The sequence below is a fragment of the Manacus candei genome, unplaced genomic scaffold, assembly GCF_025592945.1.
Source record: "Manacus candei isolate 608988 ecotype Guabito, Panama unplaced genomic scaffold, ASM2559294v1 h1tg000043l, whole genome shotgun sequence".
Lineage (NCBI taxonomy): Eukaryota > Metazoa > Chordata > Aves > Passeriformes > Pipridae > Manacus > Manacus candei.
Genome location: NW_026138091.1, coordinates 267,926 through 295,265, shown reverse-complemented (window position 1 = coordinate 295,265; position 27,340 = coordinate 267,926). Strand labels below are relative to the sequence as shown.

Below are 27,340 nucleotides of genomic sequence, written 5' to 3'. Positions count from 1 at the left end.
CCATAAAAGAGTTACATTACTAAAATCCAGTGCCTGATTATTTATCATACTGATTGTGTGATTTAATAAAAACTAACATTTTATACCTTTTCATGAACCTTTTGCCCTGGCTCCATTCCTTCAATATGCTCTGATTCAGCAGATCCTTCACCAGCTGCCATTTTCCTTTGAATGTGTGCATTTTGTTCACGCAAAGCTACAATCTGCAAAAGAAAGAAAATAAGTGGTCAATATACATGAGAAACCAGAAAACTACTGAGCATGTGATTTGTTAAATCTATTAACAATTCAGTGCTATGTTGGCCATTTGTGGCATTTGCAAAGCTATTAAATGCAAAGAGGTTTAAAAACCAAACATATTAACCATGTGTAAAGGCCATTAAGGATACAAAGGAACCAATAAATGACAGGATAGTCACCACTGTCTTGCCTTCTATCCTTTCTTTGTACTAGGATCCTTGTTTGTTTGTTTTTTTAAGCTTGAAAGATGAAACAGCAGTTAGTCATTGATTTTTTAACACTGCGAGAAGAAGACTCATTCTTTTATATAGAATTCAATGGATGCCAGACTGGTATCGTAGCAAAACAGTACCAAAAGGCTATGAATTAAAACCAAGTGATGTAAATCAAAGCGTTAGTTTTCCATCAGCTTCCCATCTGTTAGTAACAGCAACATACGTTTTACATGTTTTTTTTTTTAAGAAAAACATGTACATTAACACCCTCTACTATGGTATTCAATGACTGTTTTAGCACATATTCAAGCAGGTTTTATCATTTTTAAAATATTAGTTATTTATTGGTACTGCTACTAAAAATCCCATTTAATGGTTATGTTTAAATGCTGATTGTAAAGATCATTTGAATCTCTCTGACCAATATTTGAGATATCAAGGACACACCATTTCAAACAACTTTTCCCTAATATAAATGTTGAAAACTGCTGTAATATGAGTCAGGCTGATTCACTGCTCACTAAATTCCAAGTTACAGCCCTTGTAGAAGTCATGTTACTCCCACTGACTTCAGTGCCAAGACCAAGGCTTGAGGGCAACATTTCATCCAAGGCAATTATAGGAAACTGTAAGAGTGGGAATTAAAACTGAGACTATCTGCGTCTTTGGGTTGTACAAATACACTGAGCTTTAAAACATTTTGTTTAAGTAAGAGAATTTCATCTGTCCTAAATAACAGAAAAAGCTCTGTATGATTAGCATAGTCTCACTTTGTACACATTAACTGGTAATTTAATAATTGTGGGTATTTTTCTGAATAGCTTCACTCAGTTCTTTTTCTTTGGGGTTCAAATAGTTCTCAAATCAAACCTACTGCAATCATGTTTCCCACCAAACAAAATTAGCCATCAGTTAGTGGCAAAAGAGACTTTCAGGTGGATTAAATGAGATACTTCAACATATGTGTTATAAAATTCTGATTTATGTAATGCAATTATGGATAATTTGAAAAAAAATGTAAAATCACAGGATATGTTGACTGGCAGACAAAAATAGATCTGAGTTTTTCATATGATAATCTTTTGTTGATCCATTAAAGTGAAGACATCACTATACCTCTATTTTGAATTATCATCTACATCTAATGCAAATCCTTACACCTCTTTAGCTCAAAAAGAATGCTGTTTAAACATATTCCAAAATAGTTCAATTTTTCTTAGCCTCTACTGGTCTTTAGATACCATGAGACCACCACTTTCCAAGTAAGTAAATGAATGAATTTTTAAAAAATCAATTGTTCCTTCAAGGTAAAAGGCAAATAAAAGAATACAATATCATGTACCATTATTTGGAGGGATTTTCTTGATTTTCTAATGTTAGGGAACAATCTCTTTTCCAAAAATCCACCCTTGTTAAACCTTACTAATTCAAAGATTTTATCACTGTAATGAATGCACAGTAAATATATACAGGAACAACACAGAGTTTGAAGTCTGGCACATCTTAAAAGTTTCAGCTCTAGGGTAGTCATCATATAACAGATCAAAATCGTGAATAAGCACACAGCTAACTTGTTTTCGTACTTGTTCTATTCTTGATTTAAAGAATATATTAAAGCAGAATTAATGTTCCTAAGGGAGCATGGAAACTCTCCAGTGTCTTACAAATAAACATGAATTTTTGCTTTTCGCTTTGGTCAAGCAAAAGGTTTTTAATTGCTATCCTGCTTCTTTTTATTGCTTACTTATTTCTTACTTAACTTTCAGTAATGTGCAAATCATTTGCAAATGTGCTAATTTAATCAATGAACCATTTCTGTAACTTTCTAAACAGGTAGCCAAAGCATAGCACAAGGGATAATGATGAAGACAAAAGTGAAGGTGAAGACATAGATGACTCTAAATTTTTTCCTAGGTAGAACCTGAATCTTCTTCAATTTTAATGATTATTACAACAGCAGACAATGATAATATCAGAGATCTAGCTAAGAAAATGACTGTTCAACATAGATAAAATTCAGTAATATTATTTTTAAGAAATGCATTTTTGTTCTATTGATGCTTTTATGTTTATTATTTTCAGCTTCAAATATCTACTACAAAACATGTCCACAGATAGCTTTCCCAGTATGTACATACTATCTAACCCTCTAATGTTAAATGCTTAATGGTTTGCATGCTAAGTTCCTTTTTTAAAAAGTAAAAGGTAATATTCTTAAGGATGGTATCATAGCTACTGAAAACAAACCAAAAGAAACCCAACTCCCAAGACAGATTAATAGAAAATAAATTTGGATAAATACATTAATCTATTTAGCATTGTTGTACCCAAAACTGGAAATCAACCTGAATATTCAAGTCCAAATTGTACCTTCTAGAATACGATCAAATATATAATGTATTTTTTCCTTATCAGCTGCTAATTGTGGACCTCAAATGATTATATTCCTTTTCCAAAATCAGAGACATTATTTTTCTATTTAGCACACTTGACATGGACCACAGCAACACCTTTCAATGAGACTCTAAACAAGAATGTAAAATTTCAAGCCTCCCCGTAGTTAAGTCTAAAGATAGCTTTCTGTCACAAGTCTAAATTTGTCTTCCTGTTTTTTTGCCAATCTCAGTCAGCAGAACCGAAAAGTTCTTATTTTTTATTATTGAGAAAAATGAAGCAATTTTTGTCAGTTTAAGAACAAAATATAGAGTATTACTTTTCTAGTTGGACCTTTCTAATTTTTGTAGCTTAAGCCCATGAAAATACCCTCTACCCTGAAGAGTTCCTTTAGCTTATTCTCATCTCACAGGCATGTTGATCTTCAACATTCTTATCACTTTTGTATGTTAGTTTTCTGACTGAGAAGCAGCACTGAAACTTTAAAGAATTTCTATTGATTTAGATTCTGGCTTTCAGATGTCAAAGGTACTTTGAGACAAATGGCACAATTTCTGAAGTCCTACTTTGTTGTAATAATTCTGAACATAACCTTATGCAACTTCAGCCTTTTTGTCTCAATTCTGAAATAATTTCAACACTCCTAAAGGCCAGCTTTTAGAGTTACAATTTTGGTGAGTATCCTCACTATATTACCTACATAAATTCCCTCCAAGATCTTAGCAGAATTTGTGTCCATTATCTGTAGACAGTGCTGAAATATGTTTCTTAGGAAGTCAGGATTCAACAATTCAGACTCAAAATTTGAAGTGGTCTCCATTTCTATAAATGGCCAAATCTACATATCATGCCTAAACACTTAATAGTCTGAATCCAGGTATTCAGAGAATATTCATTTCAAATATTAGATACATCATAGAACAGAATATGAATACATAAGCCAGAACTGATTGGAAGAAGTAACAGATGGAACCATACGCATCAGCCATGTTGATTAAAAGGAAAATGTAATAAGATAATAATTTCATAATGATATAGACAACATCAGACTACAAATCAGTAAGCAATAGCATAAATTCCATCTATTTAGCAAGGGAAACAGTCTGATTACTAACCACAGTAGAACACTAAGATTTAAAATTTAAAGAAATGAAAGATTCACATTGTGGTTGAAAAAAACTACAAAACTTTGAAGGATAACCAAAACGGAAAGGAAAAACTAACACACAAAAATGGCAAAATACGCCAATAGGTTTATTAGACTAAATAAAAATAAACTGGAACACACAAGATATACACGAAGATGCAACGGATTTATTCACAGCACAAAGTCTCTCATGAGACACAGAAGGAAGCAGGAAAAGTATTACTCTATATTTTTACTGTGAGTATACTGCAAATTAACTAATTTAAAATTGTTTGAGAGGTGTGAAATCAGAATCCATTTCTAAATATACGAAATCCTAAATGACTGTGTACCTCTGCTGCTGAAAATTTTGAGTGCCATTTGTTACCTCATTACAGTTTCAGGCTTCAGGTAATTAACTTTACTATGAATACTTAATATAGTTCTCTATTTAGTGATAGGACAAGGGGGATACCCTTAATCTGAAGTAGGGTAGGTTTAGATTAGATATTAAGAAGAAGTTCTTGACTTCTTATGAAGGTCCAGTGCATCATCACTTTATGAACAGGTTGCCCCGAGAAATTGTGGACTCCCCATCCACAAGACAAGGTGTTCAAGGCCGGGTTGGATAAAGTTCCGAGAAAGCTGGTCTATTGGAAGGTGTTCCTGCCTGTGGTAGGGGAGCTGGAACTAGATAATCCTTAAGGTGTCTTCCAACCCAAATCTTTCTATGATTCTGGGATTCTAAAACAGCAATGAAAAGGAACTACCAACTTATTAGACTTTTTTTTATTAAGTTGCCTACATTGGATACATTTTTAATTGTGCACTTGGTCTGTGCAGTCTCATGTCATTCAAAAATCTCTTATATTTATAGAACTTTGGTCTTGTCTCTTTACTGCTGTACACAAATCTTGAGCATCAATGAGCTATTATTATATTTCTGCAGAGCAGTAAACTGTCTCACTGCAAAACTTCCCCACAAAGCACCAGCATTCAACCCCTTATGGTTTTGCTCAGAGACAAGTGATATTTTGGCTGCATTCTGCCCTATGTTTCAGTGTTCTGGGCTTTTTTGTGGCCACGTGCTAAAAGAAAGATGACTGCTACTTTGCAAGTAGCTACATGCTACTTTGCATGTGTAAGAACAAACCTGCAATAATTTCTGATTTTCTTCATCAAAATACCTCAAAACCAATAAGAAATCAGCATATAACCTACAAAACACTAAGAAACTTGTCAGGTATCTTTGTTCAGATAATAGATAAAAATGTGTGAGAAAATATTTCCCTGTTCAAATATTAAGTGGAAATCCCTCGAGGTTGGTGGAAAGGAACTAAATGCATTAATTTCTCTGCTATGAATAATGGTGATATTTGGTCCATAAATAGCTGACAACTTCGGAAGGAAAAATGACAACTTTAGATAGGAAGAATGATTTTGTAGCTGAAAACTCAAGTGGATTCATGATTTGAAACTCTGAGATGATTGCTGCTGGTGGTGATTAGGTTTGGGGTGAATGAGAGAATACTGACCAGTGAGGGACCAGACAAAATAATCCCCTTACCACTAGGCTTTTCCAGTAAGTGTTCTGACACCCTTGGGTGTCTGACACCCTTGGGTGTCTCCTTGGGGAGAAGCTGTTGTTACTATCAATTGTATAATATACTGTAAAGTACAAAAATAGCATTCTGGGTACTTTTCTACCCAAAGCAATTTCCTTTGCTTGAAATCTTGGTCCCCAAGGCCTTGTTCCCAATGTTGTTGTTCTGTAAAAAAGGATCACTGCATATCTGACCCCAACACAGAGCATGGTCTACATACAGAAAAAATATAGTTTCAGCCTTTGGCATCATGTATCACCTAGCGACTTGGGGCAGAATTACAATAACTAAACAGAAAATTTTGATTTTATCTGGCTGGCACACTGCAGCATAACTGAAAAGCGAAGTGTTGAGTGCTTAGATTAAAGTGGTTAGCTGATTCCTTCTATAAACACTGGGAGAGGAACATCACCAGTGGGTCACCTATGTCTGAAGTAGGTGGGATTAACACCATGCATTTATTTTTTCCTGACTGGAGGGAAAACAGACTAGAGAATCCCATTATTAGGGCTAAATTAAAACTAAATCTATACTATCAAAGGACTGAAGAAATTCCAGAAATAACTCAAGTATGAAGTAAAAAGCATTTCTGTAATATGCACTAACCTGGTCCTCCCACTTCTGAGACACAGTGAGGAAAACTGTTCCAGTTGTCGTTTGCATGCATACTTCCTTTCTCCCACTGTGATACAGTACAGAGCACTGTACACAGTGCAGTATATAGAAAAAAAAATATATATGCTCTCAAAAGTATATGGCCTCTTTGTAGGCAAAATAAAGTTACATAATCAGTTTCTCTATTGTTTTCTTTACTGTTTTTGCTATTTAAATTGTATTTGAAACTATTTGCCAGTAATGGATTTAAATGTCATTACTGCAAGCATCTTGATATAATTTTGCTTTTCACGGAATAAATTACAGTATGTAGAGATATAAGGGTGTTTAATTAATACATATTTCAGGCCAAATGTTTACCGAGGTTTCTTTCTGTAGGATTCTTTTAATATTTAAAACAGACTCTTTTTTTGTTTAATTATCTCAATTTTTCCACTTTGAATTTATTTAATTTATCATTAAATTTGGTTTAGAACAAGACAAATATACTGTTTTGTTGTTGACAGAGGCTCTAAACATACATATATAGTGTTGGACCGTTCTCCAAAACCAGTAAGAACCTGGATCACTTAAAAAATATAAGGCTTAAGAGAAAACAATTATTTTAAGCTTTTGAAAAGCTTGTCCTACTTTAAACCACTGAATTTGTTTCTGTGATTTTCCAACATTGAAACAAATCTGTCCCAGGCAATTAAACACACTGATTTCATGTTTTTCACTTTGCTACAGATGACAGATATAGAAGAATTTTTCTTCAATTACCTCTTATTAAAGTGTTTCTTTTTACATATATAGTATGCTAAACCAAACTTCTTGTGACTATGTTGTGCCAATTTTTCATCCAGATCTTATTTAAGTAAGTCCTTCAGAGAATAGTGAAATTACCTACTTGGATTTCCTCCTACTATATTCTTAACAGTTTATATTTAAATAGTGCTAAATAGCAAATTTCAGCCTACTGAAAATATAATTCAGATTGCTGGACCACCTTCTGACCTTGCTTTAATTTTGTCAGGGATATCTGTGTTAAGCTTTAAGCAATTTCTATAATTTTATATGGTAGATATTGTGTAGCACAGAAAATAAAGGATGCTTAGAGACTAAGGTGATTTCCTTCTGTTTCAATTAAATACTGATTCATAAACAGTTATATATCTAATTTGTATTAAACTCAACACACACAGCCTTTCAGAAGCCACTGGTTAGAGAGATCAGAGATATTTAAACAGGGGCATTGAAATTGTTTCAATTGTACAATAAATTGGCGTTATCAATATTTTATTTTAGCTATAAGGACAAAAATGAACATTCATTTTCCACACATTTAAATGTAACTTTTGGAAGGAATTATAATGGTTATCAGCATTTTTTATTATCAGGGTCTTGTATAAACAATACACTATACTTCTTTCACTCTTGTGGACTACAAACACAGTGCAGGATACACACCAAGATGGGCAGGAGTGTTGATCTATTGTAGGAAGGTTCTACAAAGGCATCTGGACAGGCTGGATCAATGGGCTAAGGTCAATGATATGAGGTTCAACATGCAAAGTGCCGGGTCCTGCACTTGGGTCACAATAACCCCATGCAGTGCTACAGGCTGGAGAAGAGTGACTGGAAAAGGACCTTGGTGGGGGACTGATCAACAGCCAGCTGAACATGAGCCAGCAGTGTGCCCAGGTGGTCAAGAAGGCCAACGGCATCCTGGTCTGTATCAGGAATAGTGTGGCCAGTAGGACTAGGTAAGGGATTGTCCATCTGTACTTGGTGCTGGTAATGCTGAGCCTGGAATCCTGTGTTCAGTTTTGGGCCCCTCATTAAAAAAAAGGACATTGAGATGCTGGAGTGTGTCCCAAGAAGGGCAACAAAGCTGGTAAAGGACCTGGAGCAGAAGTTTGATGAGGAGTGGCTGAGGGAACAGGAGGTCTTTAACCTGGAGAAAAGGAGGCCTGAGGGGACCTCATCACTCTCTACAGCTACCTGACAGGAGGCTGTAGCAAGATTGGTGTCAGTCTCTTCTCCCAGGTAACAAGCAATACGATAACAGGAAATAGCCTCAAGTTGCACCAGGGGAGGTTTCGATTGGATATTAGGAAAAATTCCTCCACTGAAAGGGTGGTCAGGCATTAGAACAGGTTGCCCAAGGAAGTGGTAGAGTCATCATCCCTGAAGGTATTTAAAAGACGAGTAGATGTGACACTCTGGGACATGGTTTAGGGATCAGCTTGGCAGTCCTGAGTTAGCAGTTGGACTCAGTGATCTTAGAGGTCTTTTCTAACCTTAAGGATTCTATGATTGCATAATTCTATGAATGCCTGCTGTAAATTGGAAGAACAGGACTTACATAAAAACCTCAAATATGTCAAAATATTAATTTTAATTGTATTTCTCCACGACTAAAAAGGAATATTTTAATGATCCTACTCACAAGATAATATCAATATTTAATTAGAATCCCACTGGATAGTTTCAGCTTTTACTGCAATTTTAATGACTCTCTCAGTTAAGGTGTGACAGATTCAGCTGCAGCACTTTAAGATGTGCCTCCATTCGCTCAGCCTATCAGCAAAATATCAGAAACAGTATGAGTAAGCATCCAGGAATTTCTCATCACAAGGTTCCCCTTCAACAGTTTCATAAGAGCACCAAAGTGTTTCCCAAAACCCAGGGTACGTGTGACTCAAACACCTTCTCAGCATTCTTTACTAGACAACAGCAGAAGAAAGTCTGAGATTCACAAACTTGCCTAGTAATGTAAATTCCTCCTCTTTGACCAAGGTAGATAACTTTGATAGATAGGATAAAGAAGGGACTAAGACAAAACCAGATATATTTCCTGTCCCTGCAGAAAAGCAAATGCAGAATTTTGGAGCTATCCATTTGTAAATTAAATTAATTAATGCACACGGAAAAGTGAGGTTTTGGCTTCTAGTGGTGGAAAGGGATCTTTTTTCCTAGAGTGGTAGCTAAAATCTCAGTATGTGTCAGTATCATGACCAAATGAACTGCACAGGACTGATGACTATGTACATATCATTTGAGAGAGTGAATGCAAGATACTCTTCAGGCTATCATAAATGCACATTCCGATTTCATAAATGAAACACATAGATCCATATAAAGTATTTTGAAATAATATATTAAAAATGAATCTCCATGAAGATGACTTTGGTTTTGAAACGCTTTAATTTTTCCATTCAGCAATGCAGGTTCTGAGCTTTGCAACCAGCTATATTTAAAAGTGCAAACATGTACTTGAGGCTTTATTTTCACAACAGGTAGGAGTTAAAATACCTATGGACCATACAGTATTATAATCAACATTAGCCACACTTCAAGTGAACAAAATATAAAGCCTTTTCAGATTGAAAAAACAACTTTGGAAGTCAGGGAATGAAACTGTCAGCTCTAAAAATACACTCTGATCTTACTTTGGGGGAAGAGAAAATTTTTAATTTTTTTTTAATTGAGCACTTTGTCTTCTCTCCTATTCAACTATGCAAAACAAAAAGAATCAGTGAAATCTGCAAGTAGAGTGTTTTTAGTACTCTGAAAATTCACTTGTGAACTAAGTGTTTGTGTCTGACTGACAACTTCAGCTAGGTTTATTTTCTATTTGCCTGGATTTCAGTGTATTTTATTGTTATTTAATGGTAAGCTTTCTAGAAACTTTACACAACTGAGTCCTTAAAAACCTGTCTTGACATGTCAAGAAAAATATTACTTTTTTCAAAGAAAAAAAATATAGAAGTTGTAATACATATTTTCAACATATTTACATTATGTATTCTTCCCTTCCTTCCTTTTTGAGATTGCTGACCTTTTATAAATATTGCTGTTTAGCTTTTGTTGCTATGCAGAGGTAATAATTAAGGTGAAATCATCCTCATGAGGAAGTCTTTATAACCCTTGGAGATCAAACAGTAGTAGAAAATCAAACTACTGGAAAAAAATAACGGAAATAAAAAAAATGTAGGATACTTAGTACACTGAGCTCCAGCCCTCTTTTATGGTTTAAGTAGGTCTTTACTCTCTATGCTTCAGGTTCTGTCAAAGAAAGCTAAAACCTCTTGCTTCTGCAGTTTCTGATGTTTCTTGATTATTTTATTCTTAAAATCTTGATGTTGGCACTGCCCTCTGTGTCCCTGTTTGTATGGGGCTAGCAAATAATGAATGAAAACATGCAAAAATGACTGGAAATGCTCAGAATCTTTGGCAGATTCATAATTTTAAATGGAAAACATGAAAATACTAACCACATGGTCTCTTACTGTTGATGGTCTGTGCTTATGATAACTATTGACAGGTCCTGGCTGTTTTATTGACGTGCCCGTGGAGGTCACTTGTGTTCGTGACAAGGGTGCTGTGGTTGAGGGGCAGCATCCGGCTGTAGCACTCTGCTGGCTGCCATCCCTCTACACCATTGCTGAGCCCTGACTCCTTCTGAACACTAAATACCTGGATCAGCAGTAATTTTTACACTCTAGAAGTAATACACTAACATTTTAGGCTGGTAATAGGGCAGTATGGTCTATTAGTCTCCTTCACTTCATTATGAATTCTGAACCAAATTGTTACTGAGTAACCACCTGTCTTGTGCTATTAGGTGTAGTCTAGAGCATGCGCCACTTATTTCTATGGCAGCATTTTGTAAACAGAATAGGAGTAATTTAAAGCAATTGTGCAGGTACTATTACAGAAAAGAATATCTGTCAGGATTTTTCACAGAAGATTACCAGGAGCATTTCAGTATATTTTCTGCAGAAACCCTTAGTAAGTAAACAAAAAAAAAGAACTCTCTTTTACAGAGACTAACACAATGGAAAAATAATGACAAATATCAATCACATCGTTGCATTATACTGTGTTTGACACCTACTGACTAATTTCTTTTGTTGCCTTTTTTTTTTCCTAACCAAGCTCAACAAAACAGTAGCAAAATTGCTGTTCTTTCATTATTACTCTCACAAAGACACTAGTAATATACCAAAACCAGTATTCAGAAACTCCAGAGTTCGTTAGTAGGACAGGGTTTGATTTCCAGCTGGTCAGAGCTGAAAATATTCATCCTTTTCAACAATATATGAGTTATTGAAATATATATACATATTGTGAATATATATATAAAAATATATGATTATATATATACAGATATTTTTAAAATATAATTGCATACGGCTGCTCTGAGTACATAAGCATTTAATTAAAAGTACCCCTGTTTAAGGTAAATAATTTGGTTTGAAAAATCCGGCTCAGGTTGAAATGGAGTGTTAAGCTGTTTGCATTGCAAGTCTATTTTCCTCTTCTGGTTACATTAATGTGTCTCCCTATGTGTAAAAACAGTCTTCCCCAAATGAAATTTTGTATTCTTTGTCTTCATATTATCACCTAGAGACTTTGAGATTGTTTAGATTTACTTTGCCTAGACATGTCTGTTATGAAAACCACTATTCTGAATGTGTAGTCAGTTTTATTATATTTTTCTATACAGTGTATCTGTATTAAAATCACCATCTCTGTTTCTGATTGTAGAAAACATGAAAATACAATAGATAGACAGGATATGAGAAATATCCAGAAAGGAAATGAACCTTACCCCAGAACTATAATTAAGCAATATCAAAGCCCTGATCTGCATGTACCAACTGAAGAAATCCCAACTTAAATGTAATTCCCAGTCTGCTGAAACTGAAGCACAGTAAAGTGAATAAAAGTCTGTATTTCAAATATTAAACTAAATGTACCCATTTAATTTTAGTCAAGATCTTAGTACTTTTCAATGACATTCTTACCAGGAATAATTTTTTCCCCAGATTTCTCCAGTGAAAATCAAGGATATGGGCCTCACTGATAAAAATTTTATCTATTTCTTAATGATAAAGAACATTCATTGCAAGTGAAAAATCTAAAATAATGTTTTTATCCTAGGATTACTGCAGAAAGGAATCTAATATGATAGCCACTTTCTAATGCCATGGAATTATACGTACGGTTTCTTTTTTTCTTCTTCTTTTTCTGTAACCATGTATTCCACATGGTTAAAGGTGTCCAAATTACACTCTCCAGGTGCAAAGTCAAGCAAGCAGGTTCAATTTTTTTTATAGACTTAGGCAAGTCAAGCCCACTACGGCTCCTCTTGGAATAATTCTACCCATTACTAAGGACATTGATAGTCCTTAGTAATAATAATGAAGATTATTTATTATTTCCTAATGCTGACATTTCCTAACCAAACCCAAAATATTTCTTACATTTTTGGATTCCAAGTAAAATTATTTCTATATTTATTTCTATTACAGGCCTATGATGGGTAGTTGTTTGCACTAAATTAAAAAGAAAATATTTAAGACATCTTACTAGTTGACTAAGTTACGAATTTGCAGAATACTCTTAGAGCTGCATGTACACTGTTGGGTTGAGGTGATCCAATGTGAATATACAAATGACACATTTTCTGGTTCATATGTTAATGGGAATATTGATTAATAAATATGAACCTACTGAAGTTTGAAGTTTATTTTATTTATTGACTCGTCATTAATATAAATATTTTATTCAAATGCAGCATGTAAGGCTTATCATACATTTTAAAATTCCTATGTGGAGTAATAAGTGTAAAAGATACTGTGATTTTGTTATATATTTAAAATCTGGTTTGAGAGTCAGTAGATGATCTTAACAAATCATCTAATATTCAACAAATATACACAAAATTGCATAATCATTCCAAAGAAGTACATTGAAAAAATGTTAAAACAATGTATTATTCCAGCAGATTAAAAAAAAAGGATATTGAGTATGTGTTTTGCATTTTCATCAAGGTGGATGTGCAAAACCATTGTTAATGGTAAAGAATCAGCAAGATTAATTCTTGCAATGAAACAATCTTGATCCACTTGAGTATCTCATTTGACCAATGTCAAATGACTCCAAAGCTGACACAGACAGAAAGATAAGCAACCTGAATTCATACCTCCCGTACTGGATAAAATGGCATCTACTTCAGAGTTTATGAATTCCAAATAATAGATAAAAGAGAAATTATATAGTCTTTCTGATGTCTCATAGAAAGCATTTTATGAATACTGTGAGCAAATTAAACATTAAATATTAAAATTTTCATGGATATACTTTGTACAAGTGAACTCTACAATTTCTATCAGCTAAGTATACCTTTAAATATATGCTATATTCTTTACTTTAGCAAGTCAGTGTGTTTAAAGACATTTGCTAACATGACTTTATAAAACCAAGTCTGGTGAGAATTTCATTCCATTGATTTGTTAAGCTCCCTAAACAGACTGCAAAGTAGATGACATTAAACCCAAACTGAAATTATCCTGGTAACTAATCTCATGCGACTATGAACAATCCCTAAGCTAACCATACACAAATAACCTTCCAATTTCATTAATCTCCCAGAGTTTTTAGTGTGTTGGGAAATTATCTGCCTCATGCTATTCCTGTGTTCTTCTTTCAGCTTGTATTTCCTTGGCTGTTATCCCATCTCCTCATTCTCCCTTTTTTCTACTTTGGGTGAGGAATATGTGGTAAATAAGAAATCCAAAACACCTGTGCTAGAAACTCAGAGCTTTCCTACTCTGTAATTATCTGGAATAAAAAGAGAAGATATAAAAGACGTGTTTATTGCTCTGAGATATCTTCAGTTTCACAGAGCTCTGTCATATGGTGATATATTTGTTTGCTTTTGTGCAGAAATGTCAGGCATGCTCTGGCATCCTCCTTTACTGGTGAATATAAAATATTGTACAGATCCCAAAAATAACCCAAATAACTCAACCTGATGAGATCCAGAAAACTGTCCATACGTACTGATTTATTGCAGAGCAGTTTTATGTAATGACCCTTAAACACTGTGTCCTACAGTTATTTGGACTCAGGACCTCATGGAGAGCACTGTTACTTCCTCCCTTGCCCGCAGCTCCAGCTCCACTGTTATGCCCCAGTGAACACGCTAGGATTCATACAGAATACCAAGACGTGTACTGCCCCAGAACAACAATTGTGTGACAGACTGTGCACCTGAGTAGATGCCAGTATAACCATCAGCTGTCAAAAGTCAACTTACACAATTTAGCCAAGTCCACTTGTCAATATATATGAAGTCAACCATGGCACCCATTAATTCTATTAGATTGCATCCTACCTTTTCTGCTGTAGAAACAGCTAACCACTCACCCTAGTTAAACTAACCTCAATGCTCTTAGGAGAAAGAATATTCAAAACAGATCAGATTAGCCTGAGTTGTGTGAGACCCACACATTGCACAGCTCCTATGATACGAAAAAGAGTAATTGATGTCCAGTCATCTATTGCATAGGTCACCTTAGCTTTACAATAATGCTCTCCATTCCACAGCTATAAAGCAAGAGATACCATGAGGCAAATTTATACTATAAATGCTATGGAGCAGGAACCATGTTTCAGTTGTGGGTTTTTTTTTTCAATAAGATGGCATCTTTGTCTTTACTGGAGCTCTGTTGGAAGCGTAGTAATGCAGTAATAATCATAGTAAAAATGTGCAATGAAAGCACTCTGATATAAATGTGAAGATAGAATATATTACTGATAAATGAACCATTATATATTTATATTTCTGCAGTAATCTAAATGCAATTAGGATTCAGGCAGATTTTTTAGTGCAAAGAGAAATACAGATTCATCCCAAAGGCAAAAGTCTGAAGACTTTGGCCACAGGTATTACAAAAATGAGAATATAAAATTTAAACAAAAGAGTAGTATGAATATTTTCACAGAATTCCTAGTTAAATTCCTTATTTTTACAGTACAGTAGTAGTACCTAATTTGTTTTCATAAAGAGCAACCTATAAAAGAAATGTTTTTAAAACACACAGACACACACAGATATGAAAGGATATGCTGGATTAGGTTTATGCTCATTTTGATGAAGATGCTAATTTTATAGAGACTTTGTGCTGCAAGGTTTATAGGAAACTGGGAATTTTTAGTCTCCAGTCATAATTTATTCAGTGGTAAAACAAGGCATTAAATCACCCATGTTTCTAACCATGGGGAATCAAGATTTCATTAAACCAAATGTTTGTCAGACATAAAAATGAAGTAGTTTTGAAGAGATTTGCAAAATACCTTTCTAACATTGTAATACCCGCTCTTTTAATGTATATTTAAACAATTGCTTCATAGCTGCACAACAGATTTTGGGGGAAGAGTAAAGAATGAGAAAGTAACAAATCACTGACATTGCTTTTTTACGTTTTGCCAGGTTCCTTTAAGCATTATTTTACTAAACTTAATTTTTTCTTTACTTTAAGTGCAAATAACAGCTTCTAGCAGTTTAAGAGCAATGTATTCATGCTTATTGATACACAGGGATGTGTCATAGCAAAAATTGAGAGGTGCAAACGATCTCAGGCTGTCTAATGAATAACTGGAGTAGAAAAAAACTTCTTCAATGACAAATCTGTGACACTGGGATTTAATCTAGTCACGAATCTTTAAATAACAAATCCCATTAAAAATTTTTAGAAGTAAATAAAATGGAGAAGTAATTAGCCATGACACAAATGTTCTGAGAAAAATATCAAAGTTGCAGTGAAGATACTTAGTAGCCAGTATTTATCTTTTTGGTGCAACAATCTGACTCCTTCCTCAACAGTAGTAAAACTCTGAAGTACCCTAATCCATTCATATTTGGGATTCTAGAATATTTAAAAAAAAACCAACCAAAAAGTTACCATTTCTTTATGACATGATATTAAAAGAATATCAACATATACAGAAAAATATATACAAATTATCAACTATGCAAAAGCAAACATTTTATTAAAACTATTAATCACATTGGTTTTGTGAAGGAATAAAAATCTTCTGTCTTCAGATACATTTTTCCTTAAGCACTCCATGAACACATAAGCATAGACCATGCACCCTTTCTTACAAACTGGATTCTTCTAAAGAACACATAGGAGGCATTCAACTTAGATGAAAAGTCAGTGCAAAATGGGAACATGACATCAGTATTTTAAGATTTGTTACAGGTGGCCACATGCTAAATGGAGGGGAAAGAGAACACAGCATTTCAGGATGTCATTTGAAAACACCCTAAGACATCTGGGCAGCAACACAATTCTGCTCTGCAAAATCATTTCAGTAAAGACCAAAGCTGGTGAACTCATTTAATATATATGACTGTGTTGCCAACACTACACCATAGCCAACCCATAAATAGGCCTAAGTCACTAAGATTTTTGCATAAAAATACTAATATCTGCAAAATCATTATCTGCTGTCATGATAGAAAAATATATATATATATATATCCAGTCAAAACTGGAAAATTCTTTTCTGTGGTAAAGAATGGAAATAGTACTGAGAAACCACTTTTGCAAGCGCAATAGTGATGTTTATCTCAAATATGTCAACAGAAATTATTGTTCTTCAGTTGCTATCTGGAAAATGCATCTACCTTTAGAACTATTCTGCCCAAATTTTAGTGAAATGTGAATTTTGTAAAAAAAAGTGACAATGCAAAATCAGCCCTGTTGCCCTCAATGTCCACAAAAAATTTTAGTGTTTTTTTTCCCTCTGAGATCTTAGATTAGAATGAATTGAAGACATAGAATGAAATAGTTATAGCACCTTAACTAATTCTTGTACTTAGTTCTTTTTTACTTTGTAAAAAATTAGGCAATGAAGGATGTAGTGCTGCTGTAGTAATCTTCAACTTCTTCATGTGTCATACTACACTTGCTAATTCAAATGCATAGAGAAATAAATTAATGCTGGGGAATGTGTAGTATAAAACACATCCACAAAAAAATTCATCATTCTGCATCATTGCCACATTTAAAACTTAAGGGCAACAATAACTTTCTGCAGACTTAACATTTAACAAGATGGCTAAGGTTAGAGGCAGAACAAAAAGCAATTACATATAGCACATAAAAATTACATTTCAAATCAAGACATTTTTAATTATTTGTAACTTTGTAGAAAATGCATTTTTTGCTATACTTTCATAGGCATTTAAAAATAAACTTCAGCACACAAAGATCTCTTCAGAGATCTGTGCAAACCAACACCTTAAAAATAATTTAAAAATTAACATATAGGAGAGAGTTCAGAAAGAAATAACTTTGAGTTACACCATTCTGAGGAAATATGGTAAAAGGAGATATTACAGAGGAATGGTGTTTCAGAATTTTCACAAAAAAATATATTCCTCAGGTAACCAGAAACATATATAAGCGATCTCCCTGGCCTTCTTCAGAAAAAAAAAGGTCCCTGACTTTCACCCACTTTTATCCAGAGTTTTGAGATCCATAATTTCTGGATTTTGGATTTATGAAATTCTGGGTATACTATATGTTCCAGAAATGCACATGCTAATTATCCCCCCAAACTATTCCTTTAACAACACTTCTACTAAAAAAATCACTTTCCATTGTATTTACACACAAAGCCCAAGGCCACCAAGAAACTCCTGTAAAAAAAGGTGCCTTAAGCTAACAGGAACTAGAAAAGATGAGCATAAAAATATGTTTTCACATGCAGCCATGGGTAAAAAGACATACCACATTTAGCTATGGTTTCACTTCAAAATACATATATATTAAATATTACAGAATATTTCACTAGCAGTAATGATGCTGCAATCATGTCTGCAGCATCCCTCATAGTCAGAGTCAAAACTGTCAGCTGTAACAAGTTTTACTGCATTTTTTATTGCTTTCTTGACTTTCCTTGCATAACAGAAGTTAGGCAACTAACACGGTATTTGTAAGTTCTTTGGTGAATAAATGACTACATTTTCTGTTGTTTCTGGTATAGAACATAAAGAGTCACAAATTGCAAACCATCCTTTCTTTTCAGTGATAGAGCATTCATGAATGCTTTAATAGATGCTATAAAAACTAGTATTAGGGAACCCTAATGAATAAACTAACCCACTGTCAGGAAGAAACCCTCTGTCCAAACCAGACAATGTATGCAGTTATATGAAGCAGAGATCTATGATCCAAAACTCCTGCAATCTCTCCGAGAGCTCCAGGAATTGAATTTAGCCTCAAAGTTGAGTAAAATTCTGTAGGAGGAAGTGGAAATTGTAACAATGAGGTTTTAAAAGGAACCCTGAGTTTAAAAATATAATCTATGTGTCAGTTGACAGAAGCACTATAATGTTATTTGACATTTGGAAATGGTGCTGGTAATTTGAACAAATGTCGAGAAGTGCATGGCAGTACAGTGATATATACACTCATATCAGTGGTTTCTCTAATTTTATATTCTACACAATCCCAGCATTTTCTGGGTTCCTGAAGTCTATATTTGAGATAATAGATGTAATTAAAGCTATATTTTTCATGCCACATTTTCTACTAATTAGGAAAGGTGGAAAAGCCAGCATATTAACCAGAAACAAAATAGTGTTTTGCAATGTCATTTATTATAAGAGAAAGTTGTTGAAAGGTCTGAGTAACTGTTTAAAATGGGTGGGAAAAAATTCAAGTGCAAATTAAACACAGTCATTAAAAAACCTCAAACTTTTCCTCAGTATTGTATTAACTATGTATAAAACTTGATTTTACAAAAAAAGCCTTGAGAAAAAGCTAGAAAAGTCATTTTTTTGAAACTATTTGTCAGAAGCTCTGGGAAACAGTGAAATCTGTAAATGGATATTGCAATAGTTGTCATTTAATGCTGCACATTGCAACAGAAATGGATTTAAAATGGATTTAAAAGCATCACTGTGGGTCATGGTCTATAATCTATGTATCCTTGAACTGTACAAGCCAGTACCACTTGAATTCCTGGGGATATATGGCACTAATGACTAATCTTAGTGTGTTGTTTGCACTTGCCATAATTTAGCATACTTTTAACAAAGGCTCACACTCGTAATGGAATAAGAGTATTTCAAAAGCTGTGGAACAAAAGTGGTTATCTTGTCAGTATTGTCATTATTAAAGTTAATTTCCGTTAAGATCATAAATGACAAAACTGGGAAGGAAAATTAACATCCCACTTCTCTCACAAATGAGACTCATTCTTCTCAAATTAATGTGTAAAAAAGAAACCGGTTAGCAGAACGTTGTTCGACTTCGAAAATGTTCAGATACTCACTGAAAAAGATCACATTTGCCCAGAAAACTGTGCACAGACAGACAGTATGGTCCACTAAGCTTTGTTACTGGATATACCAATTGCAACTTGTCTAATTGCTAGCTGCAAATTATAACCCTCAGTGACAAAACTATTTGGACAAACCATGGGTTATGTGGAAGAAGACGAAAAACAACATCATTTTAAAAGCACCTGAGGGGTAAGAAAATGTAGTTATGTTTTACAGTAATTTTAACTAAAAACAGATGGTAAATTTCTCATAAAACTGTTAATGTTATCTTCTATTCATCTTAGCTACAATAGACATAATAAATAGGACATCTACCAGTTGTGAACGGCTTCCACTGTGAGCAGAAATGAAAAAAAAAATGGTAATCTTGGGTATATCATGTGATAACTGCAGATGAAAAGCAAATATTAAAAGCATGACCATGGAATTTAATTACTGTAGACAGTTATCTTGCCCTTGTCTGGATGAAAACTCACTAACATTTTGCTGCTGTGCATAATGGTCCCTTCCACTGCCACTAAGCTGCTGCAGCAAAATAAAATAAATAGTGAAATAAATTTTCCTCTAGTAAAACATATATTTAAAGAATTTTCGATCCACTCTTTAATAAATTATAAACTTTAATAAAGTATAAGCCCATAAGACCAAAGCCCTTCTCTATCACCCTTGTGTAATTGCATATAAATATGAGCTACATAAGCTAAGTTTGCCCAACAGGTCCAACTGTCCATCTCACTTGCCCCTGGATTTTAAGTCAAATGTGTTACTATTGCCTGTCAAATATTAAGTGCTTTGTAAGATTGTGTTATCAACTAGAGCTGAAATCAGCTTTGCCAGTTACAGATGTTTTCACTCTCTTTTTTATTATATATGTAATATACTATGAAGACTGTAAAATGAGAGCTTATTTACCATCTAATGGTGGAAAGCTATAGTTGTTCTTTCTCAATTTTTGGTTTTTTTATGTATCTCCAATTAGTACTCACAAATGTCTGCAATCTCTCACTGTTGCTCTGTGTCAGAGCCACAGCCACAAGTTTTCAGAGAAAGGTGTGATCTTAACATATACATTTCTACCATTTTTTATCTGATACTTGTCATATATCTAAACATAATTTGTTTCATTAGAGAATTTATTTACTGTGATCATTTTATGTTTAGATATAGTACACTCTTAGAATAGGTATGAGAAAATGGATATGAAAGAAAATTTTAATTTTACTGGGAGAACAGACACTGAGACAGGAATGAAGAAACTACTGAAAAACATATTCAATACTCTCAGAAACTTTGACCATTTATTTTCATATATAGTACAATACATTTTTAAAGCGCTTTATTGCCTGCTTATTCACAGTGGAAACTAGCATAAAACCAGACTTATAAACTGCAGTGCTCTAATTAATTTAGTCTTATTCAAATAACTGTGTGAAAATTATCTGAACTCTTGTTCAAATGCATTAACTCTTTGAAAACTCATTCTCTTCCACATCTCTTCCCATTTCACTCTTTTTTCATTATTATTAAAATGAATTTCCATTTTTCAGCTTTAACAGTTCCTCAAAGGAAATTGGAATAATAATATTCAGATTGTGTTAATGCTCATGTTATGATTGACTGATTCAGTGTCCTCCTAAATGTTTTTACTATCATGTAGACACAAACTTTGTAAATTTCTCAGGATTTGGGGCAAGAAAATCTAGGGAAGTCCTATTTCAGTTTAATTTATTTGTGTACGCTTTTATTCCTTACTGTCAAAAAAGTTTCACTACATTTTTAAAACTCCAAATAGCAAGGCAATGCTCTAAAACCTGGTCCTATGCCCAGTGAAGTGAATTTGGATTTAACTGAATAATGAACAGGAGGGATTAGAGGACTGCAATGCATCTCAGTTGGCTTGACTGACCAAAAAGACTGCTTTCTATTTAATAAGCATTAGTGTAAAAACCAGATTACACAACACAGTGTAACTATATAATTTGAACCCAAGTTCACAGACCAAAGGGATGAATCAAAATATCATGTTAGTAGGTTCATAGTTTATCATATTTATAAAAAAGAAGTGCTAATATCTTAATTGAAGATCTTATTTTTAAGAAATTACTTTAAGGAAGTACTTTTTCTAGCTTAAACTGGGAAAAAATACTTTAGGGGTCTCTATTCTACATTATCACACACTATTCTGAATTATAGGTAACCCACTTTGCAAGAATTATTTGGTAGTACTTTAAGTTTGTCTGTGGCTGCTTTCAGTTTCTATCTTAAGCCTGAGTAAAATGACACTGGTAAATGGCCAGAACCCAGAATAGTTTTAATCCAGCTTGTTTGTCTGACCTATTTTTAACAGTGTTAGAAGAACATATCAGGTGGATTCAGAACACGATGGGAATAGTAAAGTCACCAGCAGTCTCCGTTATTTATGCTTTCTGGTCTCAGAATCATCTTTCTGGGGTGCGAAATTCCTTTCTATATGTGTGTACAGTTGTTTGTTCAATACAGCTATGTGTTGCTGTTCACCCTTTCAAACAAAACAGAACAGTCTGCAAACAGGAAAAAAATCTCTTGTCCTAGTTCACAATAGTTATATGGCACCATAGTTCACCATGATACACTGCAATTAAAAGGGAAGAGATAAACCTACATTTCAAGGTTATCCATAATCCTTCCTCCATCAATGTTAACATTTATATAATGGGTATGTATATGTGTGCATTTTACTTAACAGCATGAAAATTCAGGTTATTGAATTGTTTGTAGTATCTGACGTATTTGTTGGTTCACTCATTTTTCATGTCTGACAAGAAATTTGAGAATCTGACACTAGGTTTGAATTTTGGCTTGCTCAAAATGGAATAGAAGAAGGGAGTAAATCAGTAAACAGAAGGTTGTATTGATCTTGCAGCCACCTTAAACAAGCCTCTCTGAGAAGCTTACTCAGAATGAAATTGATCTTAGGTGTTTGGGTTTTTTTCTGACAGTTTTGAGAAAAGTGACAGGGAACACATGGGACAGATTATTAGAGAAATTTAACCTCAAAAGGGGAGAAAGTGTTTTATGTTACCTCCTGGTTAGCAGCAGCTAGTTCTTCTTCCAGTGCAGAGACTCTTTCTAAAGAAACCCTCAGTCGTTCCCTTACCTAGAAGAAAAATCAAAATATGTGCAGTAACGTAATTTCTATTAGTCTTTAAAGATTATATAATCTGCCATACGCACTACTGTATGTCCTGCCAGTCCATTTGCAGGCATGTGTGTTGTACCCTTTCATGAGACATACTGTGTAGTAAACATTTAAACCTAACTATAGGAAGAGTTAACCCATTAAAATAGGTGTCAAACTTTAAATGTCATATTACTGTTCCACAGTCTGCCTATAATTTTATGAAATACATAGCAAATGCAAATATTTTAAGACTATATTAGGCATAAAAATAAAACTTTCACAATCATCTTTCGCAAAGGATAAGGAAAAAACATTTGCAGGTGGTTTAAGTCCACTCCACAGAAGATAACTACTCTGTTAAGAGTAACTGAATGCAAAAAATTTGTTGCAAAAATAACTTGCAGCATTGCCTTCAGGCACACATACTATAGATTTTTTAATATCATCATGCATTTGTTTCAGTTTTGCAAAAAGTCATAAACAGTGTACACCCTCATAATCAGAAAAGTCTGCTTGTGGTTGCAGCAATTTCATAAATAACCTATTCTGTTCTAAGGATGTTTATGATCTACTAAATTGTTATTACTACTACAATTGTAATTATTACTCAACATTTATTATTAATAATTAATGATAACCTAATAGCTCTGAAGACATATTTACTGCTGAGTGCTGTGGCTCAGGGTCAGCTCATGTAGCGAGAGACAACCTAAGCTGGCAACGTAGTTGCAGTCTCCCAGTATGATCAAAGGCAAATCAGACCTGAAGTGAACTCCAGTGCTGTGTGTAGGTGACTCTGACTGCCAAGGGACCTGTGGCAACTCCTCTCCTAAACTACATACCTTCACTAGGCACCTCACATTAAATGACTTTACAATCTGGCTAGTCAGTCAATGCTCGGGATATATTTCTATACATGTTCCACCTGCACTGCAGCAATGCTGTTCCAGCTGCTGATCCAAGGATATTTAATGCTATCAGCAATGTTTGTAGGGTAAGGTAGTATACTCTATTAGACCAAAAGGCATAGCTGGAAAACAAAATAAAACAAAAATCAATCTTTCATGTACAATAGAACATTATAGATTTTCACGTACGTAACAGTTGTTTTTACACCCTTGAAAAATACAGGAGGTCCCTGAAAAGGTTGTAAATGTCCTAACACTTTCATATTTTTTTCCAGTGATAACGTTTAGTCTAATAAATATTAACTTTCCTTACATATTTTATTTTCCTTTACTACTGAGAGAAGTGAGATTTTCTAAACAGACTCACTATATTCCAAGATTGATTTAGACTTTATTAGATGAAAAGTACTTAGCAAAACTATAACATAGCGTGTTCACTAAATTTTAAAACTAACTAAATCTAAAGATGAAAGACATATTCAGGAAATGAACACTTAAAACTCTTCAGCGTTTCTAAGAGATGCAAATATAGTTGCTTATGAAGTACTTTGAGCCTTTTGCTCCTCTTTACATTCTTCAGCTTTATTAAAAAAGCCCAAAATTTGAGAATTTATTTCATGTATTCACATAAATTAGTGTATAGTTTTACTATACACTAAACAATATTGCTAGCCTTAACAGAACAGAATCATAAGTGATTTTCTCAAAGGAGCAAGAGAAAAGCAAACTGAAGAGTAGTAAGGTGTAAGAAATATTAAATTATCAAGATTAGGAGGAATCTTCAGTTTTTAGTCCCATTTCTGATTTATTAATTTCCCTCTGTTCCTTCCACACTATTAGACCGAAAATATCAACTGCCAATGTTTTCAAAGATGCATGTTGTAGCTTAAATGGACATTTCCCATAGCGTGTCTATCTAATCAATAGCTGAGCTGAAGTAACTGACTGCCTGTTCCTTGCTTGAAATAAATGAAATTTAAGACATCCTGAAGTGCCAGTGACTGAGCAGTCTTGGAGAGGCAGTGGTAACAGTGCAAATTGCTACAAATTTTCATGACTGTTTCGATTGTTTTCATATGTCAGTACAACGGAATGCAGTGAAAAAATGCCATGGAACCCAAAGTGCTTTTGCTGTTTATTAAATTTTTGTACTATTTTTCATCAAAGGTGTATGCAAACACATTTAATCGTAAAGCTTGCTGTCCAAAATGAGCTACATAATTCCTGGAAAACATCCTCATTAGGTTGCAGATTTATGATAGTAACCTATGATCACAGTTATTTTATATAACTTATTTTTTTGTTATTCAATACTAATACACTTGGAATAGGTAAAATTAATGTAAAGTATTAGATTTATTAATGTTAATGTATTAGTAACTTCCATCTAATTCTACTTTTCATAAAAGTGTTTCCCACCAAAGGTATAAAGCATCCATTATTCTGGTTATAATTTAAAAATTTTAATTGTTTAAATAGCAAAAGTATTTCTTACTTAATTTGTCTTTTTTTTTTCCCATTTTTTAGAATCACATTCTGCTTGAAAAACCGTATTATTTCTCCAATTCTTCTACCAGCTTCTAAGATCTGCTTGATGATCTGTTTCCATATCCATGTAGATGAAAAGTCCAAGGCATTGTGAGTCCACCACCCGGTACTCATATCTTTCCTCCTACCATACCCTCCGCCTTTCCAGAGGTTTCCCTGATCCCTCTGTGGATCCCCAAACTCTCTTTCTGCACCCTGTTTCTCTTTCCACCACCATTTATGTCTTTCACTAGCTCTCCACTATTAAAACCCATGCCCCACCAATGAGGGGTCTTCAGGAGGCCCAATTTCAACCTCCCTAGACACATTTGGAGCTTGTAGAAAACAATTTCTCAATGAAAATCTCAGCTTAGATGTAAAAAACACACAGAAAAATTACAGTCATCTTTCTGGCTTCAATCCTTTTATCTGCAAATGCTGCTAAGGGACAAGATGATTGAGCGAAAATTCGCAAAATGGCAGTTGTTAAAAACCAGAATGAAATATAATGAATTGGTAATTTTACTTGAAATTTTCATAAGTCTTCTGAAATGTCAATGTATTCAAGCTTAAGTGTTTTATGAAGGATAATGTAATGTAATGTTTTAAAAAATACATCATAATTTGTCTAAAACTGGCATTCTCTTTGAATGGTGTTAGAAACTTGCAAGCCAACTAGGACACATTACTGAGGATGTCACAGATCCACAAGCAGCTGGAATCAGAAAAATTATCCTTAAACTTTATACACTGTGGCACTATAAAACTGAATCCTAGTGGGTTTTATACAGACATTTTAAAGCCTGAAAACAACACTCTCTATGTTATAACATCATTATGATCTGAAAGAGAAATCTGCTCTGGTTTACAACCCAGAAGCTGTAACTGTATTTCTCATTACAAATCTGTTTCTCAGCCATATACAAATGTATTGCAAAGGATTTTGTATTGGATTCCCTCTTAAAATTTATATTTACAGCAAAAAACCCAAAGAGAGTCATCCCCATTTCTGAGAGATGTGGGAAAGAATGGTGTTCCTGGTCACTATCTTATTAGAGAAAGAGGAGCTAGAACAAGAGCTAGAACAAGTGCAAACTATTTTTATCTGATAACTTTAGTTTGTTGGTTTTTTTAATATGATGAATGCAAAATAGTTATTAGAATATTATATTGTTTTCTATTTTCCAAAAGTGAAAGTAAATGAATAAATATATGTCATATTAATTAGATGACATTGTATATATCACTTCATAAATAACATATGGTTTAAATTTCTATTTTCATGGGCAAAAGATAAGGCTTTACTAAAAAAGGTTTCGTAAAGTAAGACTAATCAGATGTCATCTGATCTATCAGAGCATACATCTTTAAAGGACAAATACCTGGAGAATAGAAGGCTCTGGGGAGACCTTATAGCACCTTTCAGTACCTACAGGGGGCTTACAAGAAAGCTGGAGAGGGACTTTTTACAAGGGCTTGAGTGGACACAGTTGAATGGCTTCAAACTGAAAGAGGGCAGCTTTAAATTGGATAATAGGAAGAAATTCTTTACTGTGAGGGTGGTTAGACACTGGAACAGGTTGCCCAGAGAAGTTGTGGATACCCCATCCCTGGAAGTGTTCAAGGCCAGTTTGGATGGGGCTCTGAGCAACCTAGTCCAGTAGAAGGTGTCCCTGCCCATGGCAGGGGGTTGGAACTAGATGGTCTTTAGTGTTCTTTCCAAGCCAGCCATTCTGTGATTTATGATTGCAGTGCCACAGACATAGCAGAAAAAGGTTGCTCTTCCATGTTAGAGGGTTGCTCTCTCATTATAGGGTGTATCCAACATATGCAAAGATGACTCAGTATTTCTCTGGATTTTAAATGCAAACACATTATCTTGAAATGTAACATAGTCAATGTCATGTTAGTATTGCTGTCAGTGCAAAATATCACCCATCTTTCTCTGTCTCCTAGCAACTGCTTCCCACGTTTTTGCTTGCTGTCAAACTTGTTTCTTCATTCTCTCCAGATCTGCATCTCATAAAGAGCTTTTAAGAAACATTTCCACACTAGAATTAAATAACTTCCTTTTTTTTCATGACATTTCTATTGAATAAAAGCTCTCCTAGTTACCTGCTAATGAATAAAAAGGTAGCGGTAATGTTGACCTGAACAGGCTGCTTTTATTTGCAAGTATATATTTATACTTTTCTACCATCAATGAATCTTAAGAGAACCAGTTGTTTTTTGATTTTTAACTAAGACACCTGGTAGCTGCTGTCCTCTGTGAAGATCGACTGGACACTTTTCTTACAACATTGACCAAAAAACTGGATTTGGAGAAGTGCATTCAAACAGTTTCTTCTTTCCAAATGCACATTTTCAATGTCGAACCCAAAGTTTGAAGCAAAATAGGAAAAAGATATACAGG

At 34.1% G+C, this 27,340-nt stretch overlaps 1 protein-coding gene across 17 annotated transcripts in view; it reads right to left on the bottom strand.

Moving 5' to 3' along the window:
- Positions 1 to 27,340, bottom strand: part of PPFIA2 (PTPRF interacting protein alpha 2) — a 329,493-nt gene that overhangs the window by 82,762 nt on the left and 219,391 nt on the right. For 15 of the 17 annotated variants that reach the window (XM_051795708.1, XM_051795691.1, XM_051795695.1 and 12 more), the window contains 2 exons: positions 22,394 to 22,468; positions 87 to 203 (listed from right to left, as the gene is read on the bottom strand). In XM_051795708.1, the coding sequence (XP_051651668.1) occupies positions 87 to 203; positions 22,394 to 22,468 (192 nt within the window). The remainder of the gene's footprint in view (positions 1 to 86; positions 204 to 22,393; positions 22,469 to 27,340) is intronic. The other 2 variants (XM_051795696.1, XM_051795707.1) reach the window with 1 other exon arrangement.